The 21401-nt window shown below is 49.1% G+C and overlaps 1 protein-coding gene and 1 long non-coding RNA gene across 3 annotated transcripts in view; both read left to right on the top strand.

Moving 5' to 3' along the window:
- The window catches only part of NRROS (negative regulator of reactive oxygen species), a 21754-nt gene extending 16287 nt beyond the window's left edge, over positions 1-5467 (top strand). The window contains exon 3 of one of the 2 annotated variants that reach the window (XM_023214812.3): positions 3216-5467. In XM_023214812.3, coding sequence (XP_023070580.2) covers positions 3216-5186 — 1971 coding nt within the window. In that variant the 3' untranslated portion in view covers positions 5187-5467. The remainder of the gene's footprint in view (positions 1-3215) is intronic. The other variant, XM_023214813.3, reaches the window with a different exon arrangement.
- Positions 5468-5964: 497 nt separating this feature from the next.
- LOC111544332 lies at positions 5965-9415 on the top strand. The gene is made up of 3 exons (XR_002732116.3): positions 5965-7477; positions 7996-8103; positions 9020-9415. It is a non-coding gene; the product is annotated as an uncharacterized LOC111544332 (long non-coding RNA).
- The last annotated feature ends 11986 nt before the right edge of the window (positions 9416-21401 follow it).

Genomic DNA, 21401 nt, shown 5'->3' with positions numbered 1-21401 from the left:
AAAAAAAAAAAAAAAAAAAAAAAAAAGCACTCAGGACAGTGCCTGGTAGGTAGTAAGTGCTATGCATTTATCCGTTATCACTCATATTATTATTCATCTCTGCTATGTTTGACCTCCAGCATTCTCTTACAGAGGCAATAAAGGATTAACTGCACAGTAGTTATTCAGCGGTTCCCAGGCACAGGAAGAGGAGAGAGAAACGAATAGCCTTTCAGAGCTCAGGCTAGACCCTCTGCTTGACACCATCTGGCCCAGTGGGCAGGAGTAGAGAACTGGCTGCCGGGGAGCCCAAAGAGCGGGTTTCCTGCAGCTGTTCCGAGTTGAGGACTGAGAATTGGAGAGAATGAGTCCCCTCCACTGGCCCTCATCACATGATCTATTTGACCTCATTAGAAAGTAGATGTTGGCCAGGTGTGGTGGCTCACACCTGTAATCCCAGCACTTTGGGAAGCTGAAGCAGGCGGATCACCTGAGGTCAGGAGTTTGAGACCAGCCTGACCAACATGGTGAAATCCTGTCTCTACTAAAAATACAAAAATTAGCCAGGCATGGTGGTGGGCACCTGTGATCTCAGCTACTTGGGAGGCTGAGGCAGGAGAATCGCTTGAACCAGGGAGGCCGAGGTTGCAGTGAGCTGAGATCCGGCCACTGCACTCCAGCCTGAGCAAGAGGGCAAGACTCCGTCTCAAAAAAAAAAAAGAAGAAAGAAAGTGGACATGGTAAGCTTTTCTGGGATGGCCATGTGTCCTTCTACATCACTTCAGTGGGGCCACCGGGAGTTGCAGAGGTGTGACCCCCGACTGCAGCAGCTGTGGAGGAACAGCGTCCCATAGCGTGAAGAAAGCCCCTGACATTCTCCAGTGAGTCCCCACGCAGGGAGGACAGCAACACTCACTCACATAAAGACACACACCTGGCCGGGCGCAGTGGCTCACGCCTGTAATCTCAGCACTTGGGGAGGCCAAGGCGGGTGGATCACCTGAGGTCAGGGGTTTGAAACTCGCCTGGCCAGCATGGCAAAACCCTGCCTCTACTAAAAATGCAAAATTAGCCCAGCATGGTGGTGGGCATCTGTTATCCCAGCTACTTGGTAGGCTAAGGCTGGAGAATCGCTTGAACCTGGGAGGCAGAGGTTGCAGTGAGCCGAGATGGTGCCACTGCACTCCAGCCTGGACGACAAGAGTGAGACTCCGTCTCAAAAAAAAAAAAAAAAAAAAGAAATGTAAGTTCTCTTCCAGAGTAATTTGTAATTATAATGCAATCCCCAATCAAAATACCAAAGAGGGAGGGGGGATGTGGAAAGACTTTGGCAAATCCATTCGAATGTTCGTCTGGAAATTAGAGAAACGCAAATGCTCAGCAGTAGGAAATGATTTAATTAGATCATCCTAATAATTAGAGCTAACATTTATGAAGCGCAGTAAACGTGTTTCACGTCAACAGTCGCACCTGATCCTGAAAAAAAACGCTGTGAGAAAATTACGAGTATAATTTTGGTTTTACAGGGAGGAGGTCTCTTTTGGTTCCGTAACCATCCAAAAGTCACCCATCTGACCAAAAGCAGAGCCTTGGAGCACTGGCCCTGGAGCTCCTGCTCTCAGCCACCATGCTGTTCATGAAATGAATGCATATGCTTCCTGAAAAGATCATGACCAAATGTATTTGTACTGCCAAGGCAGTAAGTCTGTCGTATGTTATTGACAGGGGGAGAAAAATAGGTTACTGAACAGTTTGCAGAGTATGGTTTTATTTTTGTTTTTAGACAAAGCTAGGTAATATCTTAGGAAAGATCCAGAAAAACATGGAACAGAAGGTGACTGGTGTTTCTCTGAGAGAGGGGCTGAGGTGGCGCAAGAGTTTAGCTTTCCACATGTCAATGCAGTATCCATGTTTAATTACTGGAAGGTTTTCTTTTAATGATCAGATAAAGAACCCGAGGCTCCAAGAAGTTCCATGCTAGTGGTGGTAGAGCCGAGATGCAGACGTGAGTCTGTCCTCCAAACCTGTGCTTCTTCCTCTCTCGGGATGTTTCTCCTGTTGCCGCACTTGCCCTCTGGGAATGAGCGTACAACTGCAGGCAACCGCTGCCCTCGTGTCACTGATGAACTTGTACAAAGGAATGTCGTTGCTCCTCTGTCTTACTTACTCTGAAAACTTTTTTCTGGCCGGGCACAGTGGCTCACGCCTATAATCCCAGCACTTTTGAGAGGCCAAGGCGGGCAGATCACCCGAGGTCAGGAGTTCGAGACCAACCTGACCAACATGGTGAAACCCCATCTCTACTAAAAATACAAAAGAAGTTAGCTGGGCCTGGTGACGTGTGTGCCTGTAATCCCAGCTACTCGGGAGGCTGAGACAGGAGAATTGCTCAAACCCAGGAGGCGGAGGTTGCAGTGAGCTGAGATGGTGCCATTGCACTCCAGCCTGGGTGACAGGGCAAGACTTCATCTCAAAAAACAGAAACAAAAAAACCATTTTGTCCTAGACACCTAAATGACATCCTATGGCTGATTGTTGTTTTTGCCAATTTTGCGAAACATGGGGCTGAATTAAAGTGTCCTGGCATGTGTGCTTTCTGCAGTGTGACCTGGGTGGCCTTGTGCCTCCCGCCTCCTTATTCTGCACAATCAGAGTAGAGCCCTGTTCAGCAAAAGCACTGGACTGGGTATTCAGAGCCCTGGGCTCCAGTCCCCGCACCGCCCCTGGCTCTTCGCTTCTCCACTGCAGTCCCACTTTACTTCCCTGGACAATTCAGGATGGGGAAAGCTCTCAAGTCCTTCTTTTTTTTTTTTTTTTTTTTTTGAGATGGAGTCTCACTCTGTCGCCCAGGCTGGAGTGCAGTGGCGCGATCTCGGCTCACTGCAAGCTCCGCCTCCCGGGTTCCAGCAATTCTCTGCCTCAGCCTCCCAAGTAGCTGGGATTACAGGGGTCCGCCACCTCGCCTGGCTAGTTTTTTGTATTTTCTGTAGAGACAGGATTTCACCATGTTGGCCAGGCTGGTTTCGAACTCCTGACCTCAAGGGAACCACCCGCCTCGGCCTCCCAAAGTGCTGGGATTACGGGCACGAGCCACTGTGCCCGGCCTTTTCTATCCTGTTTTGAACGCGAACATCCCCGGCGGTTGCAGGGCCAGTCTGATAAGTGAACTAAGTGTCTGTGCATAGATGCCTGCCTCTGGGCCTCCTCCCTGCTGACCAGTGTGGTTTTGGCCGCAGGTGGGTGGAGACACTGACTGCCGAGGGCAGAGCCTTGCTTCGGTGCCCAGCAGCCTCCCGCCCCACGCCCGGACGCTCATCCTGGATGCCAACCCTCTCAAGGCCCTGTGGAATCACTCCCTCCAGGCTTACCCTCTCCTGGAGAGCCTCAGCCTGCACAGCTGCCACCTGGAACGCATCGGCCGCGGCGCCTTCCGGGAGCAAGGCCACCTGCGCAGCCTGGTCCTGGGGGACAACTGCCTTTCAGAGAACTACAAAGAGACGGCAGCGGCACTGCACACCCTGCCAGGCCTGCAGAGGCTGGACTTGTCAGGAAACTCCCTGACGGAGGACATGGCGGCCCTCATGCTCCAGAACCTCTCCTCGCTGCAGTCCGTGTCCCTGGCGAGGAACACCCTCATGCGGCTGGATGACTCCATCTTCGAGGGCCTGGAGCGCCTCCGGGAGCTGGATTTGCAGAGGAACTACATCTTTGAGATTGAGGGAGGTGCTTTTGACGGCCTGACTGAGCTGAGACACCTCAACCTGGCCTACAACAACCTCCCCTGCATTGTGGACTTCGGGCTCACACAGCTGCAGTCCCTCAACGTCAGCTACAACGTCCTGGAGTGGTTCCTCGCCGCCGGGGGAGAGGCTGCGTTTGAGCTGGAGACGCTGGACCTGTCTCACAACCAGCTGTTGTTTTTCCCGCTGCTGCCCCAGGACAGCAAGTTGCATACCCTCCTGCTGCATGACAACAACATGGGCTTCTACAGGGACCTGTACAACACCTCGTCGCCAAGGGAGATGGTGGCCCAGTTCCTCCTTGTGGACGGCAATGTGACCAACATCACCACCGTCAACCTCTGGGAAGAATTCTCCTCCAGCGACCTGGCCCATCTCCGCTTCCTGGACATGAGCCAGAACCAGTTCCAGTACCTGCCGGACGGCTTCCTGAGGAAAATGCCTTCCCTCTCCCGCCTGAACCTCAACCAGAATTGCCTGATGACGCTTCACATTCGGGAGCACGAGCCCCCTGGAGCGCTCACCGAGCTGGACCTGAGCCACAACCAGCTGTCGGAGCTGCACCTGACTCCAGGGCTCGCCAGCTGCCTGGGCAGCCTGCGCTTGTTCAACCTGAGCTCCAACCAGCTCCTGGGCGTCCCCCCTGGCCTCTTCGCCAATGCCAGGAACATCACTACACTTGACATGAGCCACAATCAGATCTCACTTTGTCCCCTGCCAGCTGCCTCGGACGGGGTGGGCCCCCCTAGCTGTGTGGATTTCAGGAATATGGCATCTTTAAGGAGCCTCTCTCTGGAGGGCTGTGGGCTGGGGGCATTGCCAGACTGCCCTTTCCAAGGGACCTCCCTCACCTCCTTAGACCTCTCAAGCAACTGGGGGGTTCTGAATGGGAGCCTCGCCCCACTCCGGGATGTTGCCCCCATGTTACAGGTCCTGTCTCTCAGGAACATGGGCCTCCACTCCAACTTTATGGCATTGGACTTCTCTGGGTTTGGGAATCTGAGGGACTTAGACCTGTCGGGAAATTGCTTGACCACCTTCCCAAGGTTTGGGGGCAGCCTGGCCCTGGAGACCCTGGATCTCCGTAGAAACTCGCTCACAGCCCTTCCCCAGAAGGCTGTGTCTGAGCAGCTCGCGAGAGGTCTGCGGACCATCTACCTCAGTCAGAATCCGTATGACTGCTGCGGGGTGGACGGCTGGGGGGCCCTGCAGCGTGGGCAGACGGTGGCCGACTGGGCCACGGTCACGTGTAACCTCTCCTCCAAGATCATCCGCCTGGCGGAGCTACCCGGGGGCGTGCCTCAGGACTGTAAGTGGGAACGGCTGGACCTGGGCCTGCTCTACCTCGTGCTCATCCTCCCCAGCTGCCTCACCCTGCTGGTGGCCTGCACCCTCATCGTCCTCACTTTTAAGAAGCCTCTGCTGCAGGTCATCAAGAGCCGCTGCCACTGGTCCTCCGTTTACTGACCTGCCCGTGTGCCGAGGCTCGAAACTTGGTCCGCACACAACAGGACATTATCTCTTTTCTCTGCTGGCTTTCAAGATGTGATGCAGAGGCCAAGTCTGACGAATTGAAGTTTCAATTAAAATTTAAAATGTTTCCATTCCTCATCTCCACCCCCCCGCCCCCCGCCCAAGTTCTTTTTCCATCATTATAATTCATCCTTATTATCGTGGTAAAATATTTATTAGGTGACATTTTATAGAAATAAAAGGTAACGTGTCTCATAAATATTTTTTAAATTAAATGCAGCTTGTGTGTATTTGTTTAATGTTCCTTTGTGGTTTCCCTTGGATTATTTTTTAATGTCCTCCCCTTGGTGACTTCCACAGAGCCGAAAGGGTCGCAATTCAATGCAACCTACTGGAAAAAACTCCAAGAGCGTGTGCTGGAGACGGTGAGTCAGTGCCCTGGGGATGCAGCAAGGCAAGGATTCCATAGCACAACAACAACAACAACAACAACAACAACAAAGAATTTCAAAGCACAGCCGGAGGGTCTGACGTAAGATCGTAAGATGTGGCCTCTCACCTGCTGTGTGACCGGCCACTGCCGTCAGAACGGGCCTGTGATCCTAGCACTTTGGGAGGCGGAGGTGGGTGGATCATCTGAGGTCAGGAGTTCGAGACCAGCTTGGCCAACGTGGTGAAACCCCGTCTCTATTACAAATACAAAAATTAGCCAGGTGTGGTGGCCTGTGCCTGTAATCCCATCTACTCGGGAAGCTGAGACAGGAGAATTACTTGAACCCAGGAGGCAGAGGTTGCAGTGAACTGAGATCACACCACTGCACTCCAGCCTGGGCGATGGAGCGAGACTCTGTCTCAAAAATAAATAAATAAGTTAATTAATTAATTAATTGACCTCTAGCTGGGCCCTCTCCAGGTGCCCTGGCTTCATACCCAGAGTCTCTGGCAGATAGACATGACTCTTCCGTGGAGAAACTAAGAGAGTAATAACTGGCCCCGGGTTTATCCAGTCAGTAAGCTGACTGCCAGACAGTCCTCGTTCTGAAGGGAAGTAAAGAGGAATGCAGAAAGGAATGAATTCTGCTCGCTTGTGAACCCTCCTAACTCTTCACAAAAAAATTGCTTACAACTTCTTAGCAGATGTTCAGTATCTGTATTCACTAGATTCTCAGCTTCCCTTCTCCCTCTATTCAATGACAATGTTTGTGCTCCTCTCTGAGAGAAAAGATAACAAAGACACAGCCCCGTCCTTGGGTCGTTTAGAATTTACACTGTCCTCAAAGTTTTTAATCCCTGCTTACGAAATCATAAAGGAATTAAACGCAACAGGGCAGGGATGGGGAGGGAGAGAAGCTAGAAATCCCCCAAACTGCTATTACCATGCAGACTGTCAGCAGAAATGTTTAGGCAAATCAAAGAGAGAAAATCAGTGACCGTCCTTCGACAAAGCAGAAACTTCCCTTGGAGGCTCTAGGGAGGTTTGAACAAGGCCGTCTCAGGCCCCACATTCAACAGCGTTAGCGGCAGGCCCTGTTAGGCTTTACCCTTATTATGACCCCACCTTTCCCCCCTGCACTGCGCCCAGCCTGGTGCCGGCGACGCCTCTCAGGTTACCTTGAAGCCTTCGGGGCAAGTCCCATCAGCCAACGCAACATCAGACCAGACTCTCCTGATTTCCTCTCCCCATCAACAAAAACCTTCCCTGGGGCCTGCTGTTTCCTAAGGTGACAACTAGTTAAATTAGACAAATGCACCTACCTGTGGCTGGTGCACTGACCGCTTCTCTTGAGTTAATGTGTCCCCTCTTGTATCAATCAGCGTTCTTAGTCTCATGCAGCTGAAGACGGTTCTGTCTGATTTAAGCAGCTTATGCATTTAGTAAGAGAATATTGGTAAGCTCTGGACTCTCGGGAAGGCTGAGGAACAGGCTTGGAAAATAGGCAGGAACAGAAGATGCCATGTAGCAATTGGGACCTGCTTGTCTCGAACTCCTGACTTCAGCCCCAATCATGCCATAAGCAGTAACTGTGGGAGCATGGCTGCAGCCACCCCTGCCACCTGCTGCTGAAGTAAACGCTCCCTAAATTCTGCTGTGTCACCAGTTCCGGACCCTGGGTCATGCGCCCCTGCCTTGAGTACAAGAAGGACCGGCACAGCCATGCTGTACCTCTTGGCAAGGTGTCTATGGCAGAAGATAGGCTCCGCGTCCTCCAAATTCTCATGAGGGGGCAGAGATCTTGAAACCTAAGAAGGGAAGTAAGATGTTGAGCAAACAAAGTGAATGAAAAGTAAGTCCCATATCCTTCTATGGCTGCATGTACATTTTATTCATTTATTTATTTCTTAGCCTGAGTCTCGCTTTGTCACCCAGGATGGAGTGCAGTGGCACGATCTCTGCTCACTGCAACCTCTGCCTCCCAGGTTCAAGTGATTCTCCTGCCTCAGCCTCCTGAATAAGCTGGGACTACAGGCACCCGCCACCACGCCCAGTTAATTTTTGTATTTTTAGTAGAGATGGGGTTTTACCATGTTGGCCAGGCTGGTCTTGAACTCCTGGCCTCAGGGTGATCCGCCCACCATGGCCTCCCAAAGTGTTGGGATTACAGGCGTGAGCCACCGCGCCCGGCCAGCATGTACATTTTAGCAGGCAACTTCTGGAAGGAAATTCTTAGCACAAAGAAATGACTCAAATGATGGAAACTTCAGACAGAATCTCAGGCCAGTGGGGGAGATCGTTTGGGGTTCAGCAGGCCTTTTGAAGCCCCTCAAGTCACACCGTGTAGCTGACCACTCTTTCTGTTCTTAGGATCCAGCCCGGGAGGATGGCAAATTGAGCCCCAACCCTGCCTGTGACTGTGACTTTAGAAGGCTGTGGGCTTTCCTTCCTAGTGTTTTCCATCACAAGGATCCAAAGGTGATTTCCCGCTGGGCGCGGTGGCTCACGCCTATAATCCCAGCACTTTGGGAGGCTGAGGTGGGTGGATCACCGGAGGTCAGGAGTTCGAGACCAGCCTGGTCAATATGATGAAACCCGCTTCTCTGCTAAAAACACAAAAATTAGCCAGGTGTGGTGGCGAGTGCCTGTAATCCCAGCTACTCGGGAGTCTGAGGCAGGAGAATCACTTGAACCTGGGAGGTGGAGGTTGCAGTGAGCCGAGGTGGTGCCACTGCAGTTCAGCCTGGGCAACAAGACGAAATTCTGTCTCAAAAAAAAAAAAAAGGATGATTTTCTAGGTTTCTCTCAGTATGTGGAAAGTGATTTGTTTTTCTAAGACCTGCCGAGCGGGCACAAAAGAACCAGCGGGTAGGCAAGTGTAGGAGCAAAACTGCAAGTTTATTTTGGTAACCTAAGGTGTGGGGGTGAAGTCTGTCGGCCTCTGGCGAAGGAGGCCGGCAGAGTCCCCCCGTGGGGCTCTCGGACGGACTTCCCAGGGTCTCAACATCCCGACAGGAGTGGGGCTGTGAGAAGGCCGCGTGGCTCAATGGCCAAGAGCGGCTTTTCTAGGAGTGGGAGGGCAATAGGCGGGGCACGGGCGTGTGGGGGGCGTTGAGGGCAGGTGCGACCAGGTAAATCTTGGTCTCTTCGGATGACGTCACCTGGCGCATGCCCAGTGGATCTGCACCTTCCCGGGCGCCGGCTGCATTTTCGCGCGCACGTGGGGGAAAAGTTGGTGGTGAAGAAGAACCCGGAAGTGCACCATCTTGCCTCCGTTCCTCCAAACAGAAAGTTACATAGGGAAGGTGCTTTCTGCCTCCAGTCCTCAGCCATGGTTCCCCCAGCAAATTCTGTCCCCTTTCCCTGCTTCTCCCACTCCGACCTGGACCCATAGGACAGCGTACTGGCAAGGGAAGGACTCACAAAGCCTGTGACCAGCATTCTCCGGTGGGGCCAGAACGGTGGTCTGCCTAAGAGCTCCCGTTCAGCCAGGTGAGGCACCACATGGTTCTTCCTCAGTGGGTGGGAAGTAGGGGGCCATCCCCAATTGCCACATGCCAGAATATTCAGACAGGAGAATATTCAGAATCACAGATAAATCATGTCAGAGACTGGTGTGTGAACATGAGTAACAGTAACTTAGATTTTGGAAATCCAGTCATAAAACAAAAGCTGAAGGTTTTTCTAGAGGCATTTAAGTTAGGGATCAATTTCAATTGATTCTTTCTTTCCTTCTTTTTTCCTTTCCCTCCCTCCTTTCCTTCCTTCCTTCCTTCCCTCCTTCCCTCCCTCCGTCTCTCTCTCTCTCTTTCTTTGTTGAGACGGAGTCTCGCTCTATTGCCAGGCTGGAGTGCAATGCAGCAGTCTCAGCTCACTGTAACCTCTGCCTCCCGGTTCAAGCGATTCTCCTGCCTCAGCCTCCTGAGTAGCTGGGATTACAGGCGTGCGCCACCACACCCGGCTAATTTTGTATTTTTAGTAAAGATAGGGTTTCACCATGTTGGCTAGGATGGTCTCGATCTCCTGACCTCGTGGTCCACCCACCTCGGCCTCCCACAGTATCCCGGCTCACGTCTGGGATTCCAGACGTGAACCACTGCGCCCGGCCGATTTTTCTAAAGTGCTGGGATTCCAGGCCTGAGCCACTGCACCTGCCGATTTTTTTTAAAGGACCCCAGTTGCAAGCAATTGGACAAACTCTAATCCTTGGTTTGTATCACTGGTCATATCACTTTTTATTTATTTAATGTGCCAGATAACTTCCATCTGCCCCTCCAGATCCACATCCCACTCTTTTCCACCCTGCCCCAGGAGGCTGGCCTCAATAGGCTCCCCTGGCCTTTGGCTTCCAGTGGTATTTGGCTAAGAGGAGGTTTGGAAAATTAGAGGGGAGGAAGAGTGAGATGAGAGTATTTATTCTCCTGCCTCCTCCCTGTGGATGTGTCTCCAACTGGCTGCACCTATCAGCGAAACTCACACTCGTCTCAGGGCGGCTCTTTGCACACGAATCTCTGCCTTGGGTGTCTGGGAACCACTCGCTGCCCTGGCTGTCTTCTCTGGGCCTAGCATGGGTAACAGCTCTGCCTCACCAGCTCGTGTAATTGCATTATCCTTTGTGGTTTGCCTTCCCCTCACCACCCCTTTGTGAATCGTCCCTTTATAAATCCTCCTGACTTGTCCTTGTTTGAACGTGCCATCTGGTTCCTGCTGGGTCCCTGCATGATGCAGCTGGCTACTCATTTAGTAATACTGAGCCCGAGAGATTCCAGCACTTGTATCAGGGACCCACAGAGTGCTAAGGATGCAGCCAGCACTACAAAAGCAAATCTCCCGAAGATGGAGCCCTCTGATTTCCACGGAGTCCATGGGTGGATGTGAGGAAGACGGCACGCCTCAGTATGTTGCAAACATATTCATATTTTACCCAAATTCGAGTGGGAGAACTTTCTAGCCTTGGAGACCTTCTTTAAGAGTGTGGGCGTTGTGATGGCCAAAGCAAACAGATGATGGAGCTGGGGGAAAAAAAGTGTTATTTAACAAAATACTTCTCAGCTGGGTGCAGTGGCTCATGCCTATAATCCCAGCACTTCAGGAGGCTGAGGCAGGCAGATCACCTGAGGTCAGGAGTTCGAGACCAGCCTGTCCAACATGGTGAAACCCTGTCTCCACTAAAAATGCAAAAAATTAACCAGGCACGGTGGCTCATGCCTGTAATCCCAGCTACTCGGGGGGTGCTGAGGCTGAAGAATCTCTTAAACCTGGCAGGCGGAGGTTGCGTTGAGCCAGGATCGCACCACCACACTCCAGCCTGGGCAAGAAGAGCAAAACTCCGTCCAAGAAAACCAACAACAACAACAACAACAAAACACAAAAACAGAAAAAAAAATAAAAAACCTCGTCCCACCAACTAGTCACTGTCTATTTCATCCTCATCAACAAGTACCAAGCACTTATTTTGTGCTAAGTGCTTTATGTGGATAATTTTGCTTAATCTTGGAGAAAACCCTCGGCTGAGAGCACTTAAGATTTGTTCAAGGTGGCTGGGTGTGGTGGCGGGTGCCTATAATCCCAGCTACTGGGGCACTGAGGCAGGAGACTATCTTGAACCTGGGAGGCGGAAGTTGCGTTGAGCCAAGATCGCACCACTGCACTCCAGCCTGGGCAAAAAGAGCGAAACTCCGTCTCAAAAAAACCAAAAAACCGAAACAAAAACAAACAAAAAATAAAAATAAAAAACACTTCTCACCAATTTGTCGTCTTCTATTTCATCCTCATCGACAAGTACCAAGCACTTATTTTGTGCTAAGTGCTTTATGTGGATAATTTCCCTTAATCGCAGAGAAATCCCTCGGCTGAGAGCACTTAAGATTTGTTCAAGGTGGCTGGGCGTGGGGGCTCATGCCTGTAATCTCAGCACTTTGGGAGGCCATGGCAGGAGGATTACTTGAGGGTCAGGATTTTGAGACCAGCCTGGGAGCAGAGCAAGACCCCATCTCTACAAAAAAATACAAAAGTTAGTCAGGCACGGTAGCATGTGCTTGCAGGCTCAGCTACTCAAGAGGCTGATCACTTGAGCTCAGGAGGTGGAAACTGCAGGGAGCCATGACTGCACCACTGCACTCCAGCCTGGGCAACAGAATGAGATCCTGTCTCCAAAAAAAAAAAAAAAAAGATGATTTGCCCAAGAACTGTGGTGAAGATATTAATATTACGCAAAGAAGAGAAAACGGCTTCAACAACTTGTCATCTTTATCAAGCCTATCAAAGTGTCAGCCGATAGTGATTAGTGGTTGCTGAACAGCACGTTTGCTGATTAAATGGCAGACATGGAGAAGGCAGGAGAATCTCTTAAACCCAGCAGGCAGAGGTTGCGTTGAGCCAGGATCGCACCACCACACTCCAGCCTGGGCAAGAAGAGCGAAACTCTGTCCAAAAAAACCAACAACAACAACAAAAACAAACAAACAAACAAAAACACAAAAACAGAAAAAAAAAAACACCTCATCTCACCAACTAGTCACCTTCTATTTCATTCTCATCAACAAGTACCAAGCACTTATTTTGTGCTAAGTGCTTTATGTGGATAATTTCGCTTAATCTTGGAGAAAACCCTCGGCTGAGAGCACTTGAGATTTGTTCAAGGTGGCTGGGTGTGGTGGTTCATGCCTGTAATCCCAGCTACTCGGGGTAGCTGGGTAGAGTGATTGAAGGTCACTCACTTCCACTGAGACTGTTCGAAGGCAGCAGCATGATGTAGTGATAGCTTGGAGGTAATTAACAGCAGAGGAACCTCACTCAATTCCTTCTTCAGCCAAGCAACATCTTCCTGCTGAACCATCAGGATCAAAGGCTGGCGTAGGGGGACCGTGGTTTTCACCGTGATTTTAATGGTTCATGGTGGGTGTGGGCACTGATTAGGAAAACCATCTTGCCAGGGAGGAAACTGTTTCTGAGATAATCACCTGATCCAAGTTTTTCAAAAGTAGAACCCAACTTTTATAGATGTAATTTCTCAGGGAACAAAGATTAGGCGAAGGCCGGGCGCAGTGGCTCACGCCTGTAATCCCAACACTTTGGGAGGCTAAGGCGGGTGGATCACCTGAGGTCAGGAGTTTGAGACCAGCCTGACCAATATGGTGAAACCCCGTCTCTGCTAAAAATACAAAAAAATTAGCCAGGCATGGTGGCGCGTAGTAGTCCAAACTGTAGTCCAAACTGCTAGGAAGGCTGAGGCATGAGAATCGCTTGAACTCAGGAGGTAGAGGTTGCAGTGAGCCGAGAGATCGTGCCTTTGTACTCCAGCCTGGAGTGACAAAGCAAGACTCTGTCACCAAAAAAAAAAAAAAAGGTCTTCTGTATTTGGTCCCAAAACCACGGTGTCTTTCACTCATTCCAGACACGGCTTTTGTTTTCAAGGTCCCATCATCCTGCCAGTGCAATCAGTGCAAAGACTGTCCTCAGCAGCTTTTTGGACCTTCTGTCCAAAGTTGGTTCTGTCGAAGGAGAGTCAAACTCTGGAAGAAAAAAATAAATTTTTTTTTTTGAGACAGAGTCTTGCTCTGTCCCCCAGGCTGGAGTGCAGTTGAGCGATCTCGGCTCACTGCAACCTCTGCCTCTTGTGTTTGAGCAATTCTCCTGCCTCGGCCTCCCGAGTAGCTGGGATTACAGGTGTCAGCCACCATGCCTGGCTAAATTTTGTATTTTTAGTAGAGACCATGTTGGCCAGGCTTGTTTCAAACTCCTGACCTCAGGTGATCCACCTGCCTCGGCCTCCCAAAGTGCTGGGGATTACAGGCGTGAGCCACCACACCCGGCCAGAATTCTGTAAAATATTTGAAGAGATGTATTCTGAGCCAAATATGAGTGACCATGGCCCATGACTGGTCCTGAGAACATGTACCTAAGGTGGTTGGGTGCAGCTTGGTTTTATACATTTCAGAGGCAGGAGACATTTAGAGAACCATCACACCCGGCTAATTTTAAATCAAATACATTTAAGAAATGCATTGCGGCTGGGCACGGTGGCTCACGCCTGTAATCCCAGCATTTGGGAGGCTGAGGCGGGAGGATCACAAGGTCAAGAGATCAAGAACATCCTGGCCAACATGGTGAAACCCTGTCTACAAAAATTAGCTGGGCGTGGTGGTGTGCGCCTGTAATCCCAGCTACACGGAAGGCTGAGGCAGGAAAATTGCTTGAACCCAAGAGGCAGAAGTTGCTGTGAGCTGAGATCCTGCCACTGCACTCCAGCCTGGGTGACAGACTTAGACTCTATGTCAAGAAAAAAAAATTTTTTTTAATTGCATCATATTTAAAACTCTTATCCCTGTACACACTGAGTTTGCAACCAGTAATCACTCTCTCTGCTTATTTCAAGGGTGTTTAGCTTATAAATGGCAACACAGCAAACCATTTTACATATAAGGACATTAGGAGCAATTCTGACACTAAGCGAGTCTGTGTCTCAATGACTGATTAACCCTTAGTAACTTTACATAACAGCACCTTATCTTGCTGAGACAGAGAGAAGTTCCTTGCATCATCTCAAAATCTTAAGAGAGATGGTATTAGCAGATCACGGTTCAAAAACAGTCTTTCCTTCAGACCTCCAAAAACCTTTGTCTAGGAGAACATAGGAAGATACACATACAGCTACATCCAATCTCAGTGGGGATAAAGCTGGCATGGACACCGGGGAGGGGGGGCCTGCACAGTGCAACCCCAGTGGGGCCTCCCAGTCATTGAGGGGGAAATGGGGCCGGCATGGGGAGGGCAGAGAGAGCAAGGAGGAGGGGAGAGGCCATGCTGTGGAGGGTGGGTGTGTGCTGTCTTTTCCGGCTACTGTTTTCAATGTGGTAAGCACATCCCTTCAGCTGAATGCCCTGGAGAGGAAGCCCAGTGCTTCCTGTTGTCTTACCAATGCTGCAAAACGCAAGTTACAAATAAAGCAAAAAGGGGGAAAGGGGAAAAAAATGGGAAGCTCTCCTAGCTAGATTGCAATGCCAGCCTTTAGGAGGAAACTCAGCTCACATTTTTTCCCTGGAGATGCGGAGGAAGAGGCACACCTCACATGTGAGCTGTTTCCCAAATCAATCAGGATTCAGAAAATAATTTCTCTATATAAAAAGGGCATTTTTGGCTGGGCATGGTGGCTCATGCCTGTAATCCCTGCACTTTGGGAGGCTGAGGTGGGAGGATCACCTGAGGTCAGAAGTTCCAGACCAGCCAGGCCAACATGGTGAAACCCCATCCCTACTAAAAATACAAAAATCAGCCAAGTGTGTTGGTGCACGCCTGTGGTCCCAGCTACTCGGGAGGCTGAGGCAGGAGAATCGCTGGAACCCGGGAGGCGTAGGTTGCAGTGATCAGAGATCACACCACTGCACTCCAGCCTGAGTGACAGAGCAAGACTCTGTCTCAAAAAAAAAAAAAAAAAAGAAAAGAAAAGAAAAGAAAAAGAAAAAGAAAATACAAGAAAAACAGCAGAATAAACAACAGAGTTGAAAGTCTTAAAAGGAAGACTAAGGAGATATGTGTGGGAGATACAGCCAAAGAAATATACCTACCCTGTTTAATGCCCTCAAAATCCTTCCATTCTGTGAGAATCGACCCCAAGGTTTTGTAGTGTTGGAAAGAATCATTTAAATATCAGATTTTGTTTCATTGCTTTGCTGCTCTGAGCATCTTAGCTGCCAATGAGATACTTCATGAAATGTAGCAGAAACATCCTGGCCCCCACGGTAGAGTACACAGGTCACCTGGTATTCATGTACTTATGTATTTATATCGCCATTATTAATATACATACATACATTTATTTATTTATTTATTTTATTTATTAACTTATTTTTTTGAGACGGAGTCTCACTCTGTCGCCCAGGCTGGAGTGTAGTGGCCCGATCTCGGCTCACTGCAAGCTCCATTTCCCGGGTTCATGCCATTCTCTTGCCTCAGCCTCCCGAGTAGCTGGCGCCCACCACCTCACCCGGCTAATTTTTTGTATTTTTTAGTAGAGACGGGGTTTCACCATGTTAGCCAGGATGGTCTTGATCTCCTGACCTTGTGATCCACCTGCCTGGGCCTCCCAAAGTGCTGGGATTACAGGCATGAGCCACCGTGCCCGGCCACATTTATTTATTTTTAACATTACCATGCAACTTACCACTTACCAAAAGAGCCTCTCTTTGGCTGGCATTTCACTGATAAATTTTTTTCTACTATGCTTCAAAAAGCCAATATATCTCCATTCAAATTTTATTTGGCCATTTGCCTTCCCCACACCCCCTTCTTAGATAATGTCTTTGAGAAATCTGTGGGAAGGGACGTTTTTAAACTGTCGTCTGCTAATGACACCTCTCCTGAAATTTTGAGATTATACAACAAACTTCTCTTAAAAGGTTCAAGCGAACCCTGACTTTCTTGATCTAGATTTCTTGAAGAATATCATCTTCCTCTACTGCCTGCGTTTCATTCTGTAGAACATCCTTCCTCTGAAGGAGCGATAACAACAACAAAAATTCCACTTTGATCATAACAGTCGATTAGAAAAGGAAACGCCCCTCAGTTCTCTAACTTTTCAAAAATGTCACATGCTTTCGGCCGGGCGCGGTGGCTCACGCCGATAATCCCAGCACTTTGGGAGGCCGAGGCGGGCGGATCACGAGGTCAGAAGATCGAGACCATCCCGGTTAACACGGTGAAACCCCGTCTCTACTAAAAATACAAAAACTAGCCGGTTGTGGTGGTGGGCGCCTGTAGTCCCAGCCACTCGGGAGGCTGAGCCAGGAGAATGGCAGGAACCCGGGAGGTGGAACTTGCAGTGAGCCGAGATCGTGCCACTCACTCCAGCCTGGGAGACAGAGCGAGACTCCATCTCAAAAAAAAAAAATCATGCTTTCCTTTCGAATGCAAGTCAGTGTTGCCTCCCCAACTCTGCTTCCTACAGTTGTCCTAACAGGCAATTATTTTTTTTTCTTTTATTTCTTTATGGCCACTGTCCTGATTTAGTTTATTATTTTTAACTTTTGTGGATACAGAAAAGTGTATATATTTATGGGGGACGTGAGATGTTTTGATACAGGTGCACAATGTATAATAATCACATCAGGGTAAATGGGTACCCATCACCTCAAGCATTTATCTTTTCTTTGTGTTAGAAACGATCCAAATATACTCCTTTAGGTATTTAAAATTGTACAGTAAATTACTGTTGACTGTAGTCACTCTATGTTGCTATTAAATACCAGATTTTATTCATTCATTCATTTTCTTTTCCCCCTGAGACAGGGTCTCACTCTGTCACCCGGGCTGAAGTACAGTGACCGGATCTCGGCTCACTGCCTTCTCAACTTCCTCGGCTCAAATGATTCTCCCACCTCAGTCTCCTGGGTACTGGGATTACAGGCATGCACCCCCACGCCCGGCTAATTTTTTTTATTTTTTTTATTTTCGAGATGGAGTCTCACTTTGTTGCCCAGGCTGGAGTGCAGTGGCTCGATCTGGGCTCACTGCAACCTCCACCTCCTGAGTTCAAGCGATTCTCCTGCCTCAGTCTCACGAGTAGCTGGGATTACAGGTGCCCACCACCATGCCAAGCTCATTTTTGTATTTTTAGTAAAGACGGGGTTTCACCAAGTTGGCCAGGCTGGTCTTAAACTCCCGACCTCAGGCAATCTGCCCGCCTCGGCCTCCTAAAGTGCTGGGATTACAGGCGTGAGCCACCGAGCCCGGCCCTTTTTTCATGTTTTGCAGAGATGGTGTCTCACTATGTTGTCCAGGCTGGTCTTGAACTTCTGGGCTCAATCATTCTCCCGCATTGGCTTCCCACAGTGCTGGTAGCATGAGCCCCTGCACCCAGTCCACTGTTTCTTTTTCTTTTTTTCTTTCTTTTTTTTTTTTTTTTTGAGATGGAGTTTCTCTCCTGTTGCCCAGGCTGAAGTGCAATGGTGTGATCTTGGCTCACTGCAACCACCGGCTCACTGCAACCACCGCCTCCCTGGTTCAAATGACTCTCCTGCCTCAGCCTCCCGAGTAGCTGAGATTACAGGCATGCACCACCATGCCCAGCTAATTTTGTAGTTTAGTAGAGACGGGGTTTCACTGTGTTGGTCAGGCTGGTCTCGAACTCTTGGCTTCATGCGATCAGCCCACCTTGGCCTTCCAAAGTGCTGGGATTACAGGTGTGAGCCACCGTGCCTGTCCCCACCGTGCCTGTCCCATTGTTTCTAACTATATTTTTGTACCCATTAACTATCCCAGTTCCCTCTGACCAATCACCCTTTCCAGCCTCAGGAAATCATCATTCTACTCTCTATCTCCAGGGATTCAACTGTACTACTTTTAGCTCCCACAAATAAATGAAAACATGTGAAATTTGTCTTCCTGTGCCTGGCTTATTTCACTTAACATAATGACCTCCAGTTCCATCCATACCATTGCAAATGACAGGATCTCATTCTTTTTCTTGGCTGAATAGTACTCCATTGTGTATATGGACCAGTTTCTTTATCCATTCATCTGTTGATGGATACTTAGGTTGCTTCCAAATCTGAGCTATTGTGAATAGTGCAGCAATAAACATGGAGGGCAGATATCTCTTTGATATACAGATTTCCTTTCTTTTGGGTATATACCTAGCAGTGGGATTGATGGATCAGATGTTAGCTCTATTTTTAGTTTTTGTTTGTGTGTTTTGAGACAGGGTCTCACCCTGTCGCCCAGGCTGGAGTGCAGTGGCATGAACTCGGCTCCCTGCAGCCTGAAACTCTTGGGCTCAAGTGATCCTCTCACCTCAGCCTCCCAAGTAGCTGGGACTACAGGCATCCACTACCATGCCCAGCTAATTTTTTGTATATTTTGTGCATATATATATATATATATAGAGAGAGAGAGAGAGAGAGAGATGGAGATTTGCTCGTTTCCCTGGCTGGAGTGCAATGGCATGTCCTCGGCTCATTGCAACCTCTGCCTCCCAAGTTCAAGTGATTCTTCTGCCTTAGCCTTCTGAGGAGCTGGGATTACAGGCATGTGCCACCATGCCCGGCTAATTTTGTATTTTCAGTAGAGATGGGGTTTCCCCATGTTGGTCAGGCTGGTCTCCAACTCCTAACCTCAGGTGATCCACCCACCTCGGCCTTCCAACGTGCTGGGATTACAGGCGTGAGGCACTGTGCCTGGCCAATTTTTTGTAGAGACAGGGTTTCACCAGGGTTGTTCAGGTGGGTCTCGAACCGCTGACCTCAGGTGATCCACCCACCTCGGCCTGCCAAAGTGTTGGGATTACAGACATGAGCCACCACACCTGGCCCCAAATACTTTTTTTTAAAGTTACGTTTAAAAATGAAATAACTCTTTGCATAACGCATGTGTTCACAAATAAGTGGCATATATTAATTCAGTGGCTGAAATATAATTCTGTGTATGAAAGTACAAAGTCTTTTTACAAATGTGCTTTATTTACTTTTGATTGCTAGTGCTTCTCCTGAGGTTCCCATGGTGGGCGCAGTTCTGCACCTATTCCCCTTTCTATGAGTATTTTGTGTCTCCCATTCTCCTCCCTGTCAACCCTGCCCCAGCACCCAGCAGGTAGAACATCGTTGTTCATCCTTTTAAAGTTTATTTAGACCAACAGCGAAATACTCTTAACAACCCAATTTTTTTTCCTTTCGATGGCTATTAACTCGAGTACTCTCCTCTTTTTGGAATTTAAAATCTTATAAATAGGCACAATTCGTTTCTCAGGCTTCAAAGGAAGAAAAGAGCTGATGCTTGTTTGAGCAGCTCCGCCTCTGGTGCCTGGCATCAAATTTCATTAGCTCATCATTGAATTTATCGTCTTTTCCCTTCCTGACTTATTTAACCTTTTTTTTTTTTTCCTCCCAATTTGTACTCACTCAGTCCTTTTTTATTTCATTTTCAAGTGTCCCTCTTGGGTGTATTTTTGTGAGTGAGTTCATGAACACATTTTACTTCTATTGGGGGGCTTAGTTTTCCAATGTTGATTTCTTAGCTTGTGAATTTCTCCATAGCCCTTGCAAAATGTTGCACTTACTGTTGTTTACTTTTGTAGTTTGTGGGGTTTTTGTTTGTTTGTTTGCTTGTTTTGAGACGGAGTCTCACTCTGTCACCCAGGCTGGAGTGCAGTGGCCGGATCTCAGCTCACTGCAAGCTCCGCCTCCCGGGTTCCAGTGATTCTCCCGCCCCAGCCTCCCGAGCAGCTGGGACTGCAGACGCCGCCACCACGCCCGGCTAATGTTTGTATTTTCAGTAGAAATGGGGTCTCTCCATGTTGGCCAGGCTGGTCTCCAACTCCTGACCTCACGTGATCCGCCTGCCTCGGCCTCCCAAAGTGCTGGGACGACAGGCGTGAGCCACCTGGCCGGCGAGTCTGTGGTTTTCATCCCTCGGTCGCTTGGGGAGCTGCGGGATCCAAGATGGCGGCCGCCATGGCTGCTTGGTTAGGAGGTGAGTGGTACCTGGGCTTTGATGCTGTGAGGTTTGTTCGTTCTCAGAGGGCTTTTTAATTTTGAGTTACTGCTAGGTTGCCATGTTACTGGGATTCAATATTAAATTCTAGATCCTGTTTAATTTTTGGTAGTAGATGACAGTGCTCATCACCTTTTTTGAGACGAGAGCGTATAGCCTGTTTGGGGAACTTCTATCAAGAGAGGGAGGGTTGCCGGTTGAATGGTATCAATCCTTCGAGTCATCGCCAGTTCACAATTTCTATCTTCTAATGGGACATACTGTTTTTCCCAACCCCAAGAAGCCTTTTGCTAGATACATGATTTTTTAAAAATCAGCCTTTTTTTTTTTTTTTTTCAGACGTTATCTCACTCGTCGTCCAGGCTGGAGTGAGTGGCGCCATCTCGGCTCCCTGCAAGCTCCGCCCCCCGGGTTCCCGCCATTCTCCGGCCTCAGCCTCCGGAGTAGCTGGGACTGCAGGCGCCGCCACCACGCCCGGCTAAGTTTTTGTATTTTTAGTAGAGACGGGGTTTCACCGTGTGAGCCAGGATGGTCTCGATCTCCTGACCTCGTGATCCGCCCGCCTCGGCCTCCCAAAGTGCTGGGATTATAGGCGTGAGCCACCGCGCCCGGCCCCGTTTTTATTTTGTATTGGCTATATGTTTTCCACGGTCAGTTCTGAGCTTCCGCAGGTGGAAAGGTAGGACAGCCTGCGGTCTGGCTGTTGAATCCACTCTGAGGTTACTCGAGGTCGAGGAGCAGCACCAGAATAACAGACAGCTTTTGACTGGGCGTTAGCACTGAGGTTACAGTCCCAGGTTGACTCTAAGGAAACGTGTGCCCTTGAGCTAAGCATTTCCCTCCTGGGCTTCACTTTCCTCACCTACAAATTAAGGAGGTTGAACTAGATAATTTATACAGTTTCCTGCAAATCTAACATTCTGTGATTTTAGAGCTTTCTGTTGGATTATCTGGGTGAATTAAGCAGGTATTATAAATATTTATAAATAAAATATCAATTGTAACTAAAATTAGAAAGAGTGGAAGGGTCAGCTTAGTTAAGAAAGGGAGCAATGTGCAGGTGTTTGGTTTGCTGGAGGCCCAGAGGGGAGCATGAAGCAGGCTTCCCTTCCTGTCCCCACAGCCTTTATTTGATTGTTTATAACGGTGAGCTTCCAGTGTGTGAGAACACATATATGGATTTTGTTTGTTGTCTCTGAGGGTTTCAGCTAACTCATATCCACAAAGTCCAATAGCCCTCTGAGATGGGTATGTCTCAGCTCTATCTTTCTCATCCAGGTTCCAGCATCTAC

Source organism: Piliocolobus tephrosceles, chromosome 2 (genome assembly GCF_002776525.5).
Source record: "Piliocolobus tephrosceles isolate RC106 chromosome 2, ASM277652v3, whole genome shotgun sequence".
In the NCBI taxonomy this organism is placed as follows: domain Eukaryota; kingdom Metazoa; phylum Chordata; class Mammalia; order Primates; family Cercopithecidae; genus Piliocolobus; species Piliocolobus tephrosceles.
The sequence above is the reverse complement of the archived record's forward strand: the minus strand, read 5'-3'. Positions and strand labels throughout refer to the sequence as shown.